Below are 16188 nucleotides of genomic sequence, written 5' to 3' on the forward strand. Positions count from 1 at the left end.
AAATTAATATTTGGTAAAATTAACGCAATATAATGTAGTTTACAATGTTCTATATAAACTATATTCTATTCTGTATGGGTGAGACTCTAGGTATCCCATGGGACCTAAAATGTAGGCCATTTTGCATGATTTGCCTGATTAACCTATGTTTAAACTAAGTTAGATAATAACACTTTAGGAATATAATGCAGTTCAATGTCCTACATTTAACAATCTATCTATTCTGCATGGTTAGATCATACGGAAGAGCACACTATGGGACCTTGGATTTAGACCAGTTTGCATTATTACTCTATGTTTAAACTAACTTGACACTAACACTTTGTGAAAGAATGGTATATATTAAACCACGTTCTATTCTATATAGGTAAGATCCTATGGTGGGACAAAGCCACGGGACCTAGAAATTCGTCCAGTTTTTCTTATTATCATGTGTTTAATCTATAAAAAAAGCAAGTAGGATTTATGGGAAAAGTTTGCTACACGACACATGCAAATATTTTAGATGTGTTTCATATATTTACCTGCAGCCAGTTTTCTATCTTGATTGTTTTAATTCCTTCCACGATGACATCGTGTAACTTATGGTGGTGGCCATATTCAAACCATAATGTTAATACTCTGTTGAAAAAACATGTATTATATGTAGTATGGTGGGGTAAGATTGGACATGTTTTCATTTTTTGTCCCATTTGGTGATAAACAAAGAATATTTACAAAGTTAAACAACCGCAACTTGGCGAGTTAAAAGAGCGTTGTTAATTGTTTAAAACACCATCAGGAAAAACGGTTTTAAGTCCTCGTAGTATCCCATTCTACCCCACAGTACTATATTATATGCATATTAGGATAAAAAAAAACTTGTATTATACTTATATATAAATATGAAGAAAACTTATCACAGAGCCACAGTCATATACATTTGTTTAGTTGGGCACCAATTAGTGGGGTGGCAAGGGGACATTGCACCCCATTCTATAAAACCAATGTGTCACATTAAATACTTTAAATTATAAATTGACATATAGGTATGTTTAGAACATTTATTTTTAACCACAAAAAAGTTTACCAAAAAAATGTGGTAGGTAAAAAGAAAATCATGTTTTTGCTTTTATTTTATAACTTCCCACCTGAGTGTGTCTTGCAGAGAGTTGCCATGGGATAAAGCGATTGAATGAAAGAATCCTTGAACTGATGGAATCGCGTATGTGAGAATTGTGGAGCTGAAATCTGGTTGCTATAAAATATTTGTAAAGTTTATTTGACAAATTTAAAATATTTCATTTTGTAGTTTTTTGAACATTTTTCTTTATGCTATTATTTATAGCCCATAGCTCCATTTATATATAAAAAAACAGGTTGAAAGTTGGTGTCATTTAAAATACACTTATTTAACCATAAATACAACATTACGTTTGCATATATCAGTTAACATTTATTATGTCTGAAACCTATGGTACCCCACTTAATAATGTTAAGAACCGCCTTGTTATAAAGCTTCAATAGGTAAACAGAGCAACTTACAAGTATTTCTGTATGGGGTGATTTAACAGATTTCACAAATAGGGGGTTGGACCAAAAATGATTCATGAATTTTTAATAATATAGTAGGGTGGGGTAAGAGTAGACGTTTTTTAATAACATAGTACAGTGGGGTAAGAGTGGACATGTTTTTATTCAACTTTCTCGTCGCATTTGTTAATAAACAAAGAATATTTACAGAATTATAAAACCGTAGCTCCGCAACTTTAAAAAAAGGTTGTTAATTCTTGAGTAAAAAGGGAATGCTAACAATATCCCATCTTACCCCACATTACTACATTACTTATAATTATGGCACAAAACCAAATGGGTAACCATACACATAAGAAAATACAAAAAATTCATTACCGCGATATTTTTCAACTGGATAGGTTGATTAAGTTCAGGATCAGAACAACTCAAGTCAGAATCCTCACTGCTATCGTCCTTACTTAAACCTGTGTATGAGTATGTGTGGTTAAAAAAAAAATTATTTACACATTATTTTAAAAAATAAAATAATGTGACTTTTTAAAAGACATTCTTGCAAAAATTTTCTTAATAATTTTTTGTTTTGCAAATTTTTTTATAAAAATTTGTCAATTTCGTTCAAAATTTTTATTTTTTATAAACTTGGATATAATTTATTTATTAATATTATAAAAAAGTCTTACCTTTTTCCAAATAATCTGGTATTTCCCGGGGTAGTTGACTTTCAGTGGCAATGTCAAGTTTGTTTTTATAAAACAAAACGCACTCAAAGTTTACAACTGCCCATGAGTGCCATGCCTGTAATATTATTCAGTTTAATAAACGCCATACTACTATACTAACTCAAGTATTTGTTATTATATTTTTTCAAACCAAATTTCCTTGAAATGTTGTTGCACATTCTATTTTACTTGGAAATTATAACTTTACTGATTTATTGCCATGGCTGGATATCAGCCAGAGTTTACCAATATATATATATACTGAGTCAAGGTAGTTGCGACACATTAAATAAATTTAATTGCTTAGGTATTTAAAATAACTTATTTGAAAAAAAGCTGCGATATTATTGAAATTTCCCCAAAATAATTTAATTAACAAGATAAAACAATTTCTTTAGAACATTACATAGGCTTTATACCTTATACCAACTGCGGTCATGCTCTGTAGAAAGTTTATGAAAGTTGATGACTTGAGAAATATTTTGGTCGCTCAATCCTTTCATGTCCTGATGCCATGCACCCAATTTCAGGAAACACCTTCAGTAAATTAATGTAAAAAACATGTTATAAAAATGATCAGTAAAATGATAATAGTAATGAGGATACTGCTGATAATAGTAATGAGGATAAGTTCCATTCAAATGCACCAAAAAATATTCTTTTCAAAAAAGGCAAAAAAGAGGGTTTGATGAAGAAACTTTACTCTTTCTCTATTATACTTTTGAATAAATAGGAAAATGTAAACCATATATAGCAAAATAAAAACAAAGTCATTTTAAACATTGTTTCAAAAAAATTAAAAAATATTTTCGTCAAAAAAAACTGGTATATACCGTTTGTAAAAACGAGATTAGGAAACACCATTTGAAATAAAAGATTGGGAAACACTGTTAAAAAACAGTCATGAAACACTGTTCTGAACCTTACAACAATCACCTTGATAATAGATGGTTTAATTCACTTCTTTGATCAGCATCAGATAATGTGGAAGGCACGTTTTGAATGCTAGCAACAAACTTATGCATTCTGGTTAATGCTTCTTCCTTCTTATTCTGTTTCCAAATGTGCTTAATATAAGCAAATGATACATAAGGGTAAGTTGTGGGTAATGGCTTGTTGGGCTCTTTCCTTGGATCCATGTTAAGAAGTTTGACCAGAGTCTTGTGAGCTAGCACCTATAAAAAACAATAGTTATGATTTAGAATTGTTCCTAGAAATGGAGGAAAATCCACTCAATCTAAAAAAAAGAGCGAATATTATTTGAAAATTGTTTGGGGGAATTTTAATAATTTTATATAAATCTAATCAATACTCAAAATATAAGTAAAAAAATGACTTTTAAGCAATTAGGGGTTCAGCAGAGCTATAAATAAATGTGGTATATATATATACGAAGTATTCAGGTAGTGAATCATTCAGGTAGGGAAAGTATAACATATATATATAAAATATTCAGTAATGACACATTCTGCATACCTCTCTACCAGTTTTCATGCAAAGACTTGAAAACTTGAGCAAAGTTCTCATGTCTTCCTGTGGTGAAACAACCAGAGATCGAACTTGAATTATTCGCTGCCAATCTTCAAGTTTCCTCTGGCAACCCTAGGTGTTAAAACAAATCTAAATTATTGTTTGTTTTTGCATGGAGCAACTTGGGCTAGAACTTGGGTAGATAGCTCACTATAAATGGTATTAGACATTCTCATTGGAGTTGAAGCAATAATGGCTATATGTCTCTCTTGCCCAAAAAATCATGCTAAAACAAATTGTGCTCTGTATCTCACATAGGGATATCAGACAATCTAGCAGTGACTGCTTTGTTGAAGCAATTACTGCTAAATGTCTTGTCTAAAAAAAAGATGTCAAAACAAATCATGCTTTGTATTTCACAATAAATGGTTATAGACAACCTAGGAGTGATTGCTCTGTTGGAGCAATTGCTGCTAACTGTCTCGGGCAAAAACAAATGCAAATTATGGTATAAACCACTCAGGTTATGGTCAACAGGTAGAAAAGTAGAAAATACTTTAGTTAAAAACATAAATTAAAACCCCACTAACTTCAAGTTAAATAAAAACAACTGCTAATTGCCAATGGATAAGTAGGTAGTGGAAACACTTGTGCTTTTGTTAAAAAAGTAGAAAGTAGAAACAGTTACGCTTTTGTTGGAAAAAATATAAAAAAAACAAAACAACTATGCTAGTTGCAAACATAAATTCATACCCAGCTAATATCAAGTTAAATAAAGAGGTCCTTACCTGTAGTCTGTCCCACCATGCTTGTCTGATCACGGCACGTCTATCCGGCATCAACTTGTAATGTATAACTTCTTCCAATTCAGCGAGGAGTTGACAGTTAACCAACGCAGGGTAAGCTCTGCTGTGAGATTCACCCGCTAGAGCCGTCAACTCACTGTCGAGTATCTCACGTGCTTCACTGATGCACTGGATGTAAAAAAGCTTATGCTGATGCGGCACTTTATCAATCAAGCATTTTTTTATATAACTGATGCTGACACAGAAATTTATCAAACATTTTTAAACATAATTTTTATACGAATTATGAATTTTTTAAAAGAAAATGATACAGCATGTAACAGGAAGATATAAGAATGAGTTTAATATCAGAAAAAAGTTGAAAATTAACCAAATGCGCTAAAAAGTGTTGCGTCAGTTTAGAAAAAAAAAATAGCCAAAGTTGAGTAATTTTTCTTATGGAAAATTTCATGCATTTTTGCTGGACGAGCATGGCATTTTTGTCTAATCACAAATTCTAAATTTTGTTAGAATGCACGTTTGTGCTTTGTATTAGAATGCACAAATGCTACTACCATTCTATAATCCTATAGTTGTCTTATAATGCTATAGGTGTCTGTGGAAAGTAATGTTTTAGTATTTAAATTCATTTCAGTTTGCACTTTAATACAACTAGTTTGAATATAAAAATTGTTACACCTGACATGTATAATGTTTCAAAAAGGGCCATGATTATATTTTTTAATGTTTAGATGAATGGCATTAACCTTTTTCTCACTGTTTAGTAAAGCTAATCAATCAAAAACCAGCAAACCACCCAATTTTTTTATAATAAATTCAAGCTAGAAAGAGTTGTAAAACTTAGTTAAAAATAGTTGTATTTGAAAATGATCTAACTTTAAGTATCATACCAACAAAAAATCAAAACTTGTGTACTGATAGAAAAGAAGCTGTTTTGTTTTTAGAAACTTTGGTGGTATCTTTAGATCACAGTTAAGCACTTCTATTCATATACAAATTTTTATTTTTTGTTGGCACAACTTTTAGTATAGTTTCCACAAATCCCCATACCTCTTGTGCTTGTGGGAAATGTCCTTGGTGTATTGCGATGACAGCTCGATACAAGGTCCCATCATAATGCTCACGTGGTATCATGCATGTGTATTCATCCATACTGTTCCATTTACCAAGTCCCCATGCAGCAGCTGCAGCCAAGCGAGCCATTCGTTTCTTAGCATCACCAACCGTACATGTGGACCATTGCTCTTCTGCATAACTATGCAAGTTGTCCCTGAACAAAAGAATGGCTTTCTCACAGTAGGTACAATAAATATTTTACTTGAATGAATGTATGAAAAAATGCTTTATCCTGCTGTGCCGGGAAAATTACAGTTGTATATCATGGTATTACATTTCATACGAGCTGCTTACGAGTTACCAGGTATTTAAATTTTTCATTGTTTTTTTTTGGCTGAAAAGTTATACAACCTATTAGTGACCACTGAATTTGTCGTTAAGTGTCTTGCCCAAGAACACATACATCTACAGTTGTAGCAGCAAGGCGCCTTTTTACCTTAACCTCTGGGTTAGAGAAAAGCACGCAAACTACTGTGCCACGACGCTGGACTACTTCGGAAATGCTATGACTGCATCGCAAGATTATTATAACTAACTATAAGAATTATTCAAATTGACTGTATTTTTTATTGTTCTGAAAACGTACAAAAACTGTAACAGAAAAATAATATCTTTTCATTTCATTTAATTACAGAAAGCTAAAATTTTAATATTTTGCAACAAAACAGAGTAAACAGTTGCTAGCGATAGTTATTTAACATTTTATAACAAAATCTGTTGTTTCAATAGCATAGGCAATATTCTTATTAAAACACACTTACCATTCCCCTAATGCTTCCAAACACCTCATGTATCCAATCTTATGTTCGCTCATTCTTTCTTCTCTCATTTTCTCATCGGGACAATCAACTTCAGATAACGGAACTCGTAACTTGGTGTGGTAGGCGTTCTTTGCTTCAACCCATTTATGTAATCTCTCATACCATTCAACGTTGATATTATGCTGTTGCTGAAATGCATTACGTGTTAGCTATAGTACAGTGGGGTAAGATGGGATATCATTAGGACATAAATCCCAATGCACATAAATCAAAATATAGTACTGTGGGGTAAGAATAAGATGGAATATTCTTAGCACAAAAATCCCAAAATTTTTTACAATAAACAAAGCACTTATGAGTTGTAATGATACAGTTATATAATTCTTTAAATATTCTTTGTTACCAGATTTGACGGAAAAAAAGAATAAAAACAAGTATTATCTTATCCCACCCTACTATATATGTTCAGTTAGAAATTGAATTATTTATCAAAAAAATTGGTTTTAACAAAGTCTGTATCCAATCTTCCCAGACCAAGTTAAAAAATTTCATGGTTCGCCGACAGAAAACCAATTTAACACAAAGTACTGTATATATTATACCACTAATCATAATGGGTAGTAAATTAAAATGGGTCGTGGCCAAAAACGTTTAAACAGTCCTGATTTATAATATTATCTTTTGCATTGCATGCTGTGTGTATGTTCAGTTTAATGATAAATGTTACCACAAAACTGTATTTAATATAAAATTTGTTTAATTTTCTTTTGCTGAAATGCATCACATGTTAACACTAGAAAAGATAAAAACAATTTTTTTAAGGTAAATCTGATTACGTTTGGTTTCTGTATGGTGTTGATGTAACATTGAAGTGCTCCATCTGCTGCTTCTGGTTGACCAAGTTTACTGTTGATGCTGTTAGATATGATAATAAAGATGGTAACACCATCTTTAATTAAACTAATAGAGTACTGTAGCGTAGGATGGGATACTGCTACAGCCCAAATACCATATTTTCTGATCATGTTTTGAACAATTAACAACACTCTTTTAGGGTCATGAAGCTACAGTTACATAAATTGTGATATTCTATGTTTTCTACCAAACAAAAAAAATGTCCTATTTTACTCTATCCTACTGTACATTCTGTTAAAAAACCTATGTTGAAAATTTAAAAAGCACCACTAATTCAGATAGAATTTTTGAATGTTACATCCGTGAATGTTAAATCTGTAATAAAAAGCCTTGGTTTATTGCATCATTATAAAATTTCTTTTGTTGTTTCACATGATAATTGTATAGTATAAACTCTATAAAGTCTGTTAAATTGCTCAGGTTTATAAAAAGTTGAAAAAACACTGATCCTAACATTAAAAACAAAGAAAAACACAATATTAATATATTTACTTGATCAGATCACCAATGACAGCACTTGATTTATTTTTGCTGAACTCCAGTTCCTTATAATGTAAAGCTTTGGCAAACGCTCTACATCTTGATGCTGTTTCACCAAGTAAAGCTACACCATTGTCATCAGACATGGGTAGTGGGCCCTGAAACAACATTACAATTAATACATTATATATACAGATTAAATCATACCAGCAATTTCTAGCCTTATTTGCGTTTACGATTCTCATTTCAGAGCTACCTAACAGTCTGTCTCTAGCTGTATGTATCAAAATACCCCCAAAAAACATTTTTATTTGGGTATATTTCATTTTTACTTTATTCACCAATTTTCTACTTTCGACTTTTTTTATTTTTATAACCTTTTTTACCATTAATTTTATATATTGCGTTACTCAGACTATACTTTCATTAACAAAGCCAAGTCTTAGTAATTTTTATGTTTTAGCAGCAGTATGCAGCATCAAATAATTTTAAATGCAAATAACAACTTACAACACTGTATGGAGCAGCATTTTTTTAAACTGGGGTTACTTTATCCTCGTATTTAGAGGGTAAATGAGCTACCAATCAAAATCCATATCAGTTGATGTGACAGAAAAATTGTGCAAATTGTGGTACTTTACCAGACATTGAACAACTAGTTGCCAAAGAGCAAGCGCATTCGTTGCATTAAATATACCTGATGTTATTAGTTGTTTTCGCTTTTTAATAAATGAGCGCCGTATTACATATTGGGGGTAAATCCGATAAGCATCTTTGTTAAGGGTAATGCATACAAAAAAGTTTAAGAACAGGTAATATATACCTTATCTGTGTGTTCCATAAACTCTGCAAGGTTAAGTAAAGTGTGAGTGACTTCCGGTGGTACGTCGGGTGCAGCAAGTGCCATTTGTATGCAAGTGATCAACTCATTCTGTTGCCCTTCATCCAGTTCACTCCAACATGACAGGAATGATGCATTGAATAAATGTCTGGGTTAAAAAGTAAAATTTATTTTTATTGGAGAAAGGATATGTGGAATTTATTAAAAAAGTTAATAAAAATTTATTTAAATTGTATTTTTGATATATTATACCCCACAAGAACAAGTATCGGCAGTACAGCCACAATATTAATAAAAACAATTAACATGTATTGTGAAAAAATACAATATTTAAGTTGCATATGACTGCAACAGTATGTAGTAGAATTTTTAACAATATATAGGCACTGGCTAAATATAACTCGATTTAGAAAAACAACAGTCATTATAACAGAGATGTTCGGTTTCATATGCCCGCTTATGAGTTACCATCTGTGTAACATTGTGGGAGATTTTCTATACATTGACAACTTATACAACCCACTAGCGATCAATGAGTTAGAACAATTTCCAATAAGTGACTAGAACTCTAGCCCTAGACACACACACCTACAATGGTAGCAACATGCCTTGAAAAGTAACTCTTGGGTTAACGACATGCACGCGAAGCACTGTGCCATAGTGTTGTTAGTGGTTTAAGCGTCAATAAGCGTATTGAAATATTCCTAAGTAACAATGGCTGTAGCCTTATTTATTTATAAATTGCGTTGTGTATTAGGAGCTATTTAAATATAAGTATAATGGTTTGGATGTTTTTATAATAAATAATAATAATAGATTCCTCACCTTGCTAATGGAGTGTAAGTTTTGGCGAACGCAGAGCAAGCTTTTAATGCAAGAGATGGAGATTCTTTTAATAATTCAACACTTAAATGACGCAACCACTCCAACCAATCATCTTTCGAGACACGCCGTGTAACTGTCCACGCCTATATTAGGATATCATTTTATTTTACGGAATTTTTATTTTAAAATAATCGCGAATTGTATAAAAATAATATTTAAAAATAAACAAAAAATATACAGAAGAAATTGCAAAGCATGTACTAAAGTATGTTATCTTCTTAGCATGAGGTACACATAGTTTTTAGGGATAAAGATGTTCAAGGCAGGTAGAAGTATGTTTAGTGAAAAATTATTTTATGTAGGCCTATACTGTGTATTGATAAAAAGCATTACAAAGACAAAAAACGCATTACATTAAAACTATCTATTGTAATATGAGTACTATACACGATTCCTGTACCTTTTGCAAGTTACTTGTATGAATGCGAGTTTTCTTAGTAAGCGATACATCAGATGATTGTAAAGAAGTGTCTTCAACTTTTTGAATGCCCGACCATAAGAATGCATCTGTATCTTGCCGCAATATACCCTGCGTTATGAATAAAAATAAGAACTCTTGATTATTGACTCTTCAGCTAAAAAAACGTTTTTTAATGCAGCCAATAGAAAAAATAGGTTAAATTTATTTTTTTTATATAAGAATGTGCAAAAATGTCATATTTAATTTACTACATAAAACTAAAAAAATACAAATTAACTACATAAAAAAAAAGAAAAAAAAAAGGAATTTACCAAATAGAACTGAAATTATTTAAGTTGCCAATAAAGAAAATACAATGACAAAAACAGACAAAATGAGTTAAAAAATTGATACCTTAGTAATTTGAGATACAAGACTTTCATAAAGTGAACTTGAGATTTTGTGTTTCAACATAAGCTGGTCAACCATTGGTACAAATACAGAGAACCTTAAATAATAATTTTATGTGAAAAAACAGTAAATGGTATAGCTATATCAGCATGGAACAAAGACATTAATATTGTAAAATAAAGTTTGGAATAAAAACGTGGCATTTAAAAATATAAAACCTATTTTTTTCTAGTTTTAAACATTGCAGCTTTTAGTTAACATGGCATAAACTTTATTTAACGTTTTAATACAGTAGTGAAGACCAATAAAAGCGATGAAAAGAAGGGAAGTAGAAATAGATGACAGTCAATACACTTTAAAAGTTGAAACATTTGCATTTGAAACTAGCTCCACATACAATAAGTGTGGATTTTAAACTAGCCTTGCAACACCAAATAATTAGCAGTTTTAAACTAGTCACACACTTGAAAACTTGTGGTTTTAAAATGGCTACACACTTGAAAAAATTGCCGTTTTGAAATGGCTATACATTTAAAAAACTTGCAGTTTTAAACTAGCCACACACAGAAAAAAATTGCCGTATAGAGTGGCCACACACATCATGTAGAATGGCCACACACATCGTTTGACACATGTAATAATTTGAGATTTTAAACTATCTACAAACCATATTCCTGAAACTTACCTTGATCCAAACTGTCGGATAGCAGAGCATAAAGTACGGACAGCTAATGACTGTAGATCAGGAATTGTATCAATTACATTAGCAAGTGGATGAACCACCAATGACATATGTTCACACAAGTCAATGCATTCGCACAACGTACATAATGTTTCAAGGATTGCACTGGAAAATACAATGATTTTGAATTGGTTATACTTTTTAAAGAAATTGTATTCGACTTCTGCAAAATTTACCAGTCAAGCTATAGGCCTGGACATTTTTTTATCGAACACATATTTTTTATCAAATGTTATTTAATATTATTCTATAAAATTCATATTTTCCGCTATCAATATGTTTAAGTGTCTGTCAAATGATCAATAATAGGCTAGGGAGCCAAAAAATATTGCCTAATCTTGTAGTTTACTTGAAGTTTTTGCTTCAAATTAAACATATCAAATTTAAACACATATATGTTTTAAAATTTTTACCTTTTTATATTAATAGGTGTAGTAGTAGCACGTAGTAGTTGCATCATTGGTGGAAGCAACAGGTGACTGTAATCATCTATATTTACCCCAAACACTTGTAAAGCATGGAGAAGCTAAGATAAATGCTTTTGTATTATAAAGTAGTATTTTAGTAATAACAACGAAAGACACTAAACGATAAAAAAACTAATAGTTACTAAAGGGTTGTACAAACTTTAGGAATGCATAAAAAGTAAAAACTCAATCAAAAAAACACCCACAAAGTAACTTATTTAGGGGCTGTACAAAAAACACACAGGATTATTGGCACTTTAAAGTTGTCTGCTCAATAAATGACATTTATTCATAAAGATAGAAGAAAAATATTATAACTTTGAAAATATCCAATATATAAATGACATTCATTTGAAAATATAGAAACTAATATCATAACATTGAATTTGTCTGTTAAATTAATGACATTCATTCATTCCTAAAAATAAAACACCAATATTATAACTTTAAAAATGTCTGTTAAACTAAAGTCATTAATTCATAAAAAAGCACAACAATATTATAACATTAAAATTGTCTGTTAAATTAATGACAATCATTCATTAAAATAGTACACCAATATTTTAACATTGAAAACAAAAATTATTAAAAAAAATATCCAAAATAGCAGACCAAAATGATAACATTGATTTGTTAAAAATAACATTCATTCATAAAATGTTGAAACCAATTAAATTCTTACGTCAAGTGTAACAGTTTTTCCCGGACTATCATCATATAGGAATATCCGTAGGGCATGAGGAATTATTTGGGGAAGATAAAGTTTAAACTCGGAGGAGAGAGCGGATGCTATTTTCTCCGAAAGAGAGAGGAGGATGCTCTGCATCTCACTCCCCATCCCCCAGTGCTCCTGTAAAAAAAATTCAAATCTTTTATAAAAATTTTATAATTTTTTCAAATTTTGATAAAAATAAAATAGCATATTTATTTTAAAACTTATATTTACATACTTTTTTTTAATTATATTTTTTGATAGTTGAAATCTTTTAGGAGAATTTTTACAAATTTTTTATACATTTTGATAAAATTAGCTTATATATATATATATATATATTTTAAAACTTCTATTTATTTATACATTTAAAAAAAAGTTATTATTTTTGATTAAAATAGCTCACTGAGAACTTAATTTCAAACTTTCTGGCGTGCTGTGAGACCCCAATAACATGGAGTACATTAGATATATATATATATATATATATATATATATACCTATAAATAATACATACATATACAAATATAAATATATACATACATAACAATAGAATCCTTTATACTTAACATATCCGTTTATAACAAATCTGTGCAAAAAGTTAAATAATCTATAGTTTTATAAAAACTTTACATAAAGGGAAGCAGAACCTATTGTAATAACAATAGTTAAACCATATTCAAACAATGGGTATGAATGACACCTGCCTCTAGCCTAGAGGTTATGGGTCTGAAGCTATATGTCCTTGGGCAAGACACTTATCAGTAATTTCTTAAACACAGTGGTCACTTAAATTGCTTTGTGTCTACATTACACATTACATTATAGAAGTGAATAAGTTCTCAAAACAATTTCCCACTAAGCTACATACATGGAACTCCTAAGCGGGCATGAGGTATATAAAACAAAACACACATGTTATAGCAACTGTTGACGCCTTGCCACAGAAGAAAATTTATTTTCATTTATCGATATTAAACAATATATCCACGAACCTTAATAACAACAAATATCCGATCCATGAATCCTCGAGCATGCTGTTTCACTGTGCTGATGATAAGACCCAAGTTCTTGAACAAAAACTGAACAAAATATAAGTTTTATGTTGCTTAACTAGAAAGCTAGCCAACTTTTTTAAACAAATTTGTGTGTTTTTTTTTTATTAAAAAATATGTTTATTTTTTGGACAGCATTGTATTTTTTAACAAAAATATGTTTAATATATTAATGGAAAAAGATTGAAAGTTTTTTAAGATCAAAAGTTATTTTATTGCGATGGTATGAAACATAATCCAACATTTTTTACTTTTCCCAATATTTTAAGTTTAATAATCAATCAGGAAAACATCATATACTAAAACTAATCTAATAAATATAAATTTGTAAACATAAATTCAATTTCAGAAATATTAATTGAGAAAAGTTTCCTATCATCTTTTTTAAAGAAAAAAATATTGAATGTAAAGTTAAATCTAAAACTTTTATAGAAACTTTAAAAACTAAATAAAAATTTTGTAAATATTATTAAAGCTTGATATACCCTAAAAAAATCTAACAAAAAACAAAATATGTAAAAACACACAAAATATTTTGTATTACCTCTCTTATGCTTGGATCACAAGTTTGAATAGTTGACAAATATGTTGGTATTATCTCTGGTAGATAAGGTACACACTTCACGTTTAATGATTCAAACATGTGATTGACAGCCTGCAAGGAAAATAATATTATCATTTTATAGAATGTGAATATTAGATGTCTTTAAACCAGGTGTATTAAAATCAATATTTTAATGGTATTACATGTAATAATTTAAATATTTTAGTACAGTAGTGCACACAAAATAAAAAAGCATTGAAAAGAATAACACAATAAAACGCCATTATTAAATGGCAAAAAAACACAGTTTTGATATGCTCTGTGCCCAGACAAAAACGTAGTTCAATAAATACAGCAATTGTTCCAACCCAATAATGCCTTTAATCCAGAAAAAATATTCACCCACAAAGTTACATACATGGTAACCAACCCCATGAAGATAAAACAAGATTTATTCATTATTAAACATTATAGACCATACTTGTATGACATCTTTATGATGTGAGGATAACAATGGATCACGTAATACACGCATGAGAGTTGTTATGGCAACAGCAGGATAAAAATCTTCTGATGTTGTTCCAATTGAAACCAGCATTTCGTTTACATTGAAATCTGCATACATATAAAGACACAATGTGTTATTGTGTAACATTGGTATACAGTATGCACATTAATAGTAGAAAATTCTCATGCAACTCAGGTTTTATATACTGGTTTGAGTCCGGTATGTTTACAGAATACAACGTCCTCACGACCCAAAAGGAGTGTTGTTATAGTTAATTGTTTAAAGTATATTTAGGAAATCTGGGATTTTATGAGACAACAATATCCATCTTACCCTACAGTACGATAACATCTCAAATTTTAAAATTTCTCTAAAATATTAGTTAAAATATCACAAACCGGTATCTTTCTTTACTCTTCGTTCGTTGGCACCAACAGAAACATCTTCAGTTGATCCTTGGTTCATTTTGTGTTTGAACGGATCTAATGTACCAATTAAACCAAGCACTTTCATAACCTGTTATATAACATTTGTAACTTGGCTAAATAGTTACACAGATATATAGTCTATTTTTAAATACGCACAAAACAGCATTTACAATCTAATGTTCCAATCAAACAAAGTACTTTCATAACCTGTTACATAACACTCACTTAGCTAAGTAAACATGTCGAAATTTTATACATTCATTAGCTTTTTATTTTTTAAATGTTTTTTTTTATTTAGTTTGCCAACATTTTTTAAAAATGGTCACAACGTTTTATTTTATTCTACATGGGGCATTGGCCAACATGGGACATAAGGTTCAGGCCGGATGCATTACCCTATCACTTAGGCCAGGGTGTTAAAACTTATTTAATGACAAGTACGTTGAAGCAATGGTATTACAAAGATTTTATGTGCCATAAAGTGTTTTACCAAAATTATTACAACAAAAAACACATACAGTGTCATTACTGTCCTTATTTAAGTGTCATAACAAAGAACATATACATCCATCAGTTTATGCAGTAGTGTTTAGCAATGAACCCTTTATTTTTCGTTTACGATTTAAGTGCCTAACATCCTACCCCACAGTACTATATATATATATCTGGCGCCAATACATAGTGGTTAGCGCGCCGGCCTCGAATCCAAAGGTAATGGGTTCAAGGCTTGACGCTGCTACCATTGTGGGCGTATGTGTCCTTGGGCAAAACACTTAACGGCAATTGCTCCAACCCAGTGGTCACTGGGTTGTCCAAATTATCAGCCATACATAAAAAATTAAAAAATTAAAAAAAAAATAATCACCCACAAAGTAACATACATAGTAACTCTTAAGCTGGTGTTAAATCTGTGTTATATAACTACTGTCGTTTTCCAGCCACGCGATGATGAAGTAAGTTACATTCATTTCATTCACTATATATAATATATATATATATACACACGTATAACTATATCATATATATATATATATATATATATATATATAAATATATGAATCACTTACTTCTTTTCGAAATGCCAAGCTTGGTTCAGTTTTAAGGAACCCCAGTAAGACATCAATTAACATGGGACATTTAAAATAAGGTTCCACCACATATCCAGTGCTTTCCACTATCTTACCAAGTGTCACGAGGGCAACCTGTACAAAACAAAATCTCTTATTCTGTTGAAAACTCGGTAAAAGTGTGTAACATAATTTCTTTTCATCTTTTTCTGTCAATAAATTTATTTCAAGTCATGCTGAAAAATTGATATTTTATAGTACTAACATAGATCATACTATAAACAAATTTGTTTTAAAAAAAAATATGCATGTCTGTGTCACCAGTATGTATAAAGTCTAATGGTAT

The 16188-nt window shown here is 30.5% G+C and overlaps 1 protein-coding gene across 3 annotated transcripts in view; it reads right to left on the reverse strand.

Annotated features, from left to right (window-relative positions):
- Window positions 1-16188, reverse strand: part of LOC149730851 (serine/threonine-protein kinase mTOR-like) — a 37194-nt gene that overhangs the window by 9209 nt on the left and 11797 nt on the right. For all 3 annotated transcript variants that reach the window (XM_089884769.1, XM_089884770.1, XM_089884771.1), the window contains 24 exons: window positions 15843-15977; window positions 14746-14863; window positions 14321-14454; window positions 13840-13950; window positions 13236-13322; window positions 12211-12378; window positions 11475-11587; window positions 11005-11166; window positions 10323-10416; window positions 9909-10037; window positions 9449-9591; window positions 8606-8771; window positions 7795-7940; window positions 7224-7302; window positions 6388-6575; window positions 5561-5780; window positions 4493-4678; window positions 3711-3836; window positions 3171-3409; window positions 2654-2771; window positions 2196-2310; window positions 1891-1979; window positions 1131-1237; window positions 525-621 (listed from right to left, as the gene is read on the reverse strand). In XM_089884769.1, the coding sequence (XP_089740895.1) occupies window positions 525-621; window positions 1131-1237; window positions 1891-1979; window positions 2196-2310; window positions 2654-2771; window positions 3171-3409; window positions 3711-3836; window positions 4493-4678; window positions 5561-5780; window positions 6388-6575; window positions 7224-7302; window positions 7795-7940; window positions 8606-8771; window positions 9449-9591; window positions 9909-10037; window positions 10323-10416; window positions 11005-11166; window positions 11475-11587; window positions 12211-12378; window positions 13236-13322; window positions 13840-13950; window positions 14321-14454; window positions 14746-14863; window positions 15843-15977 (3270 nt within the window). The remainder of the gene's footprint in view (window positions 1-524; window positions 622-1130; window positions 1238-1890; window positions 1980-2195; window positions 2311-2653; window positions 2772-3170; window positions 3410-3710; window positions 3837-4492; window positions 4679-5560; window positions 5781-6387; window positions 6576-7223; window positions 7303-7794; window positions 7941-8605; window positions 8772-9448; window positions 9592-9908; window positions 10038-10322; window positions 10417-11004; window positions 11167-11474; window positions 11588-12210; window positions 12379-13235; window positions 13323-13839; window positions 13951-14320; window positions 14455-14745; window positions 14864-15842; window positions 15978-16188) is intronic.

Source organism: Ciona robusta, chromosome 9, assembly GCF_009617815.1.
Source record: "Ciona robusta chromosome 9, ASM961781v2".
Lineage (NCBI taxonomy): Eukaryota > Metazoa > Chordata > Ascidiacea > Phlebobranchia > Cionidae > Ciona > Ciona robusta.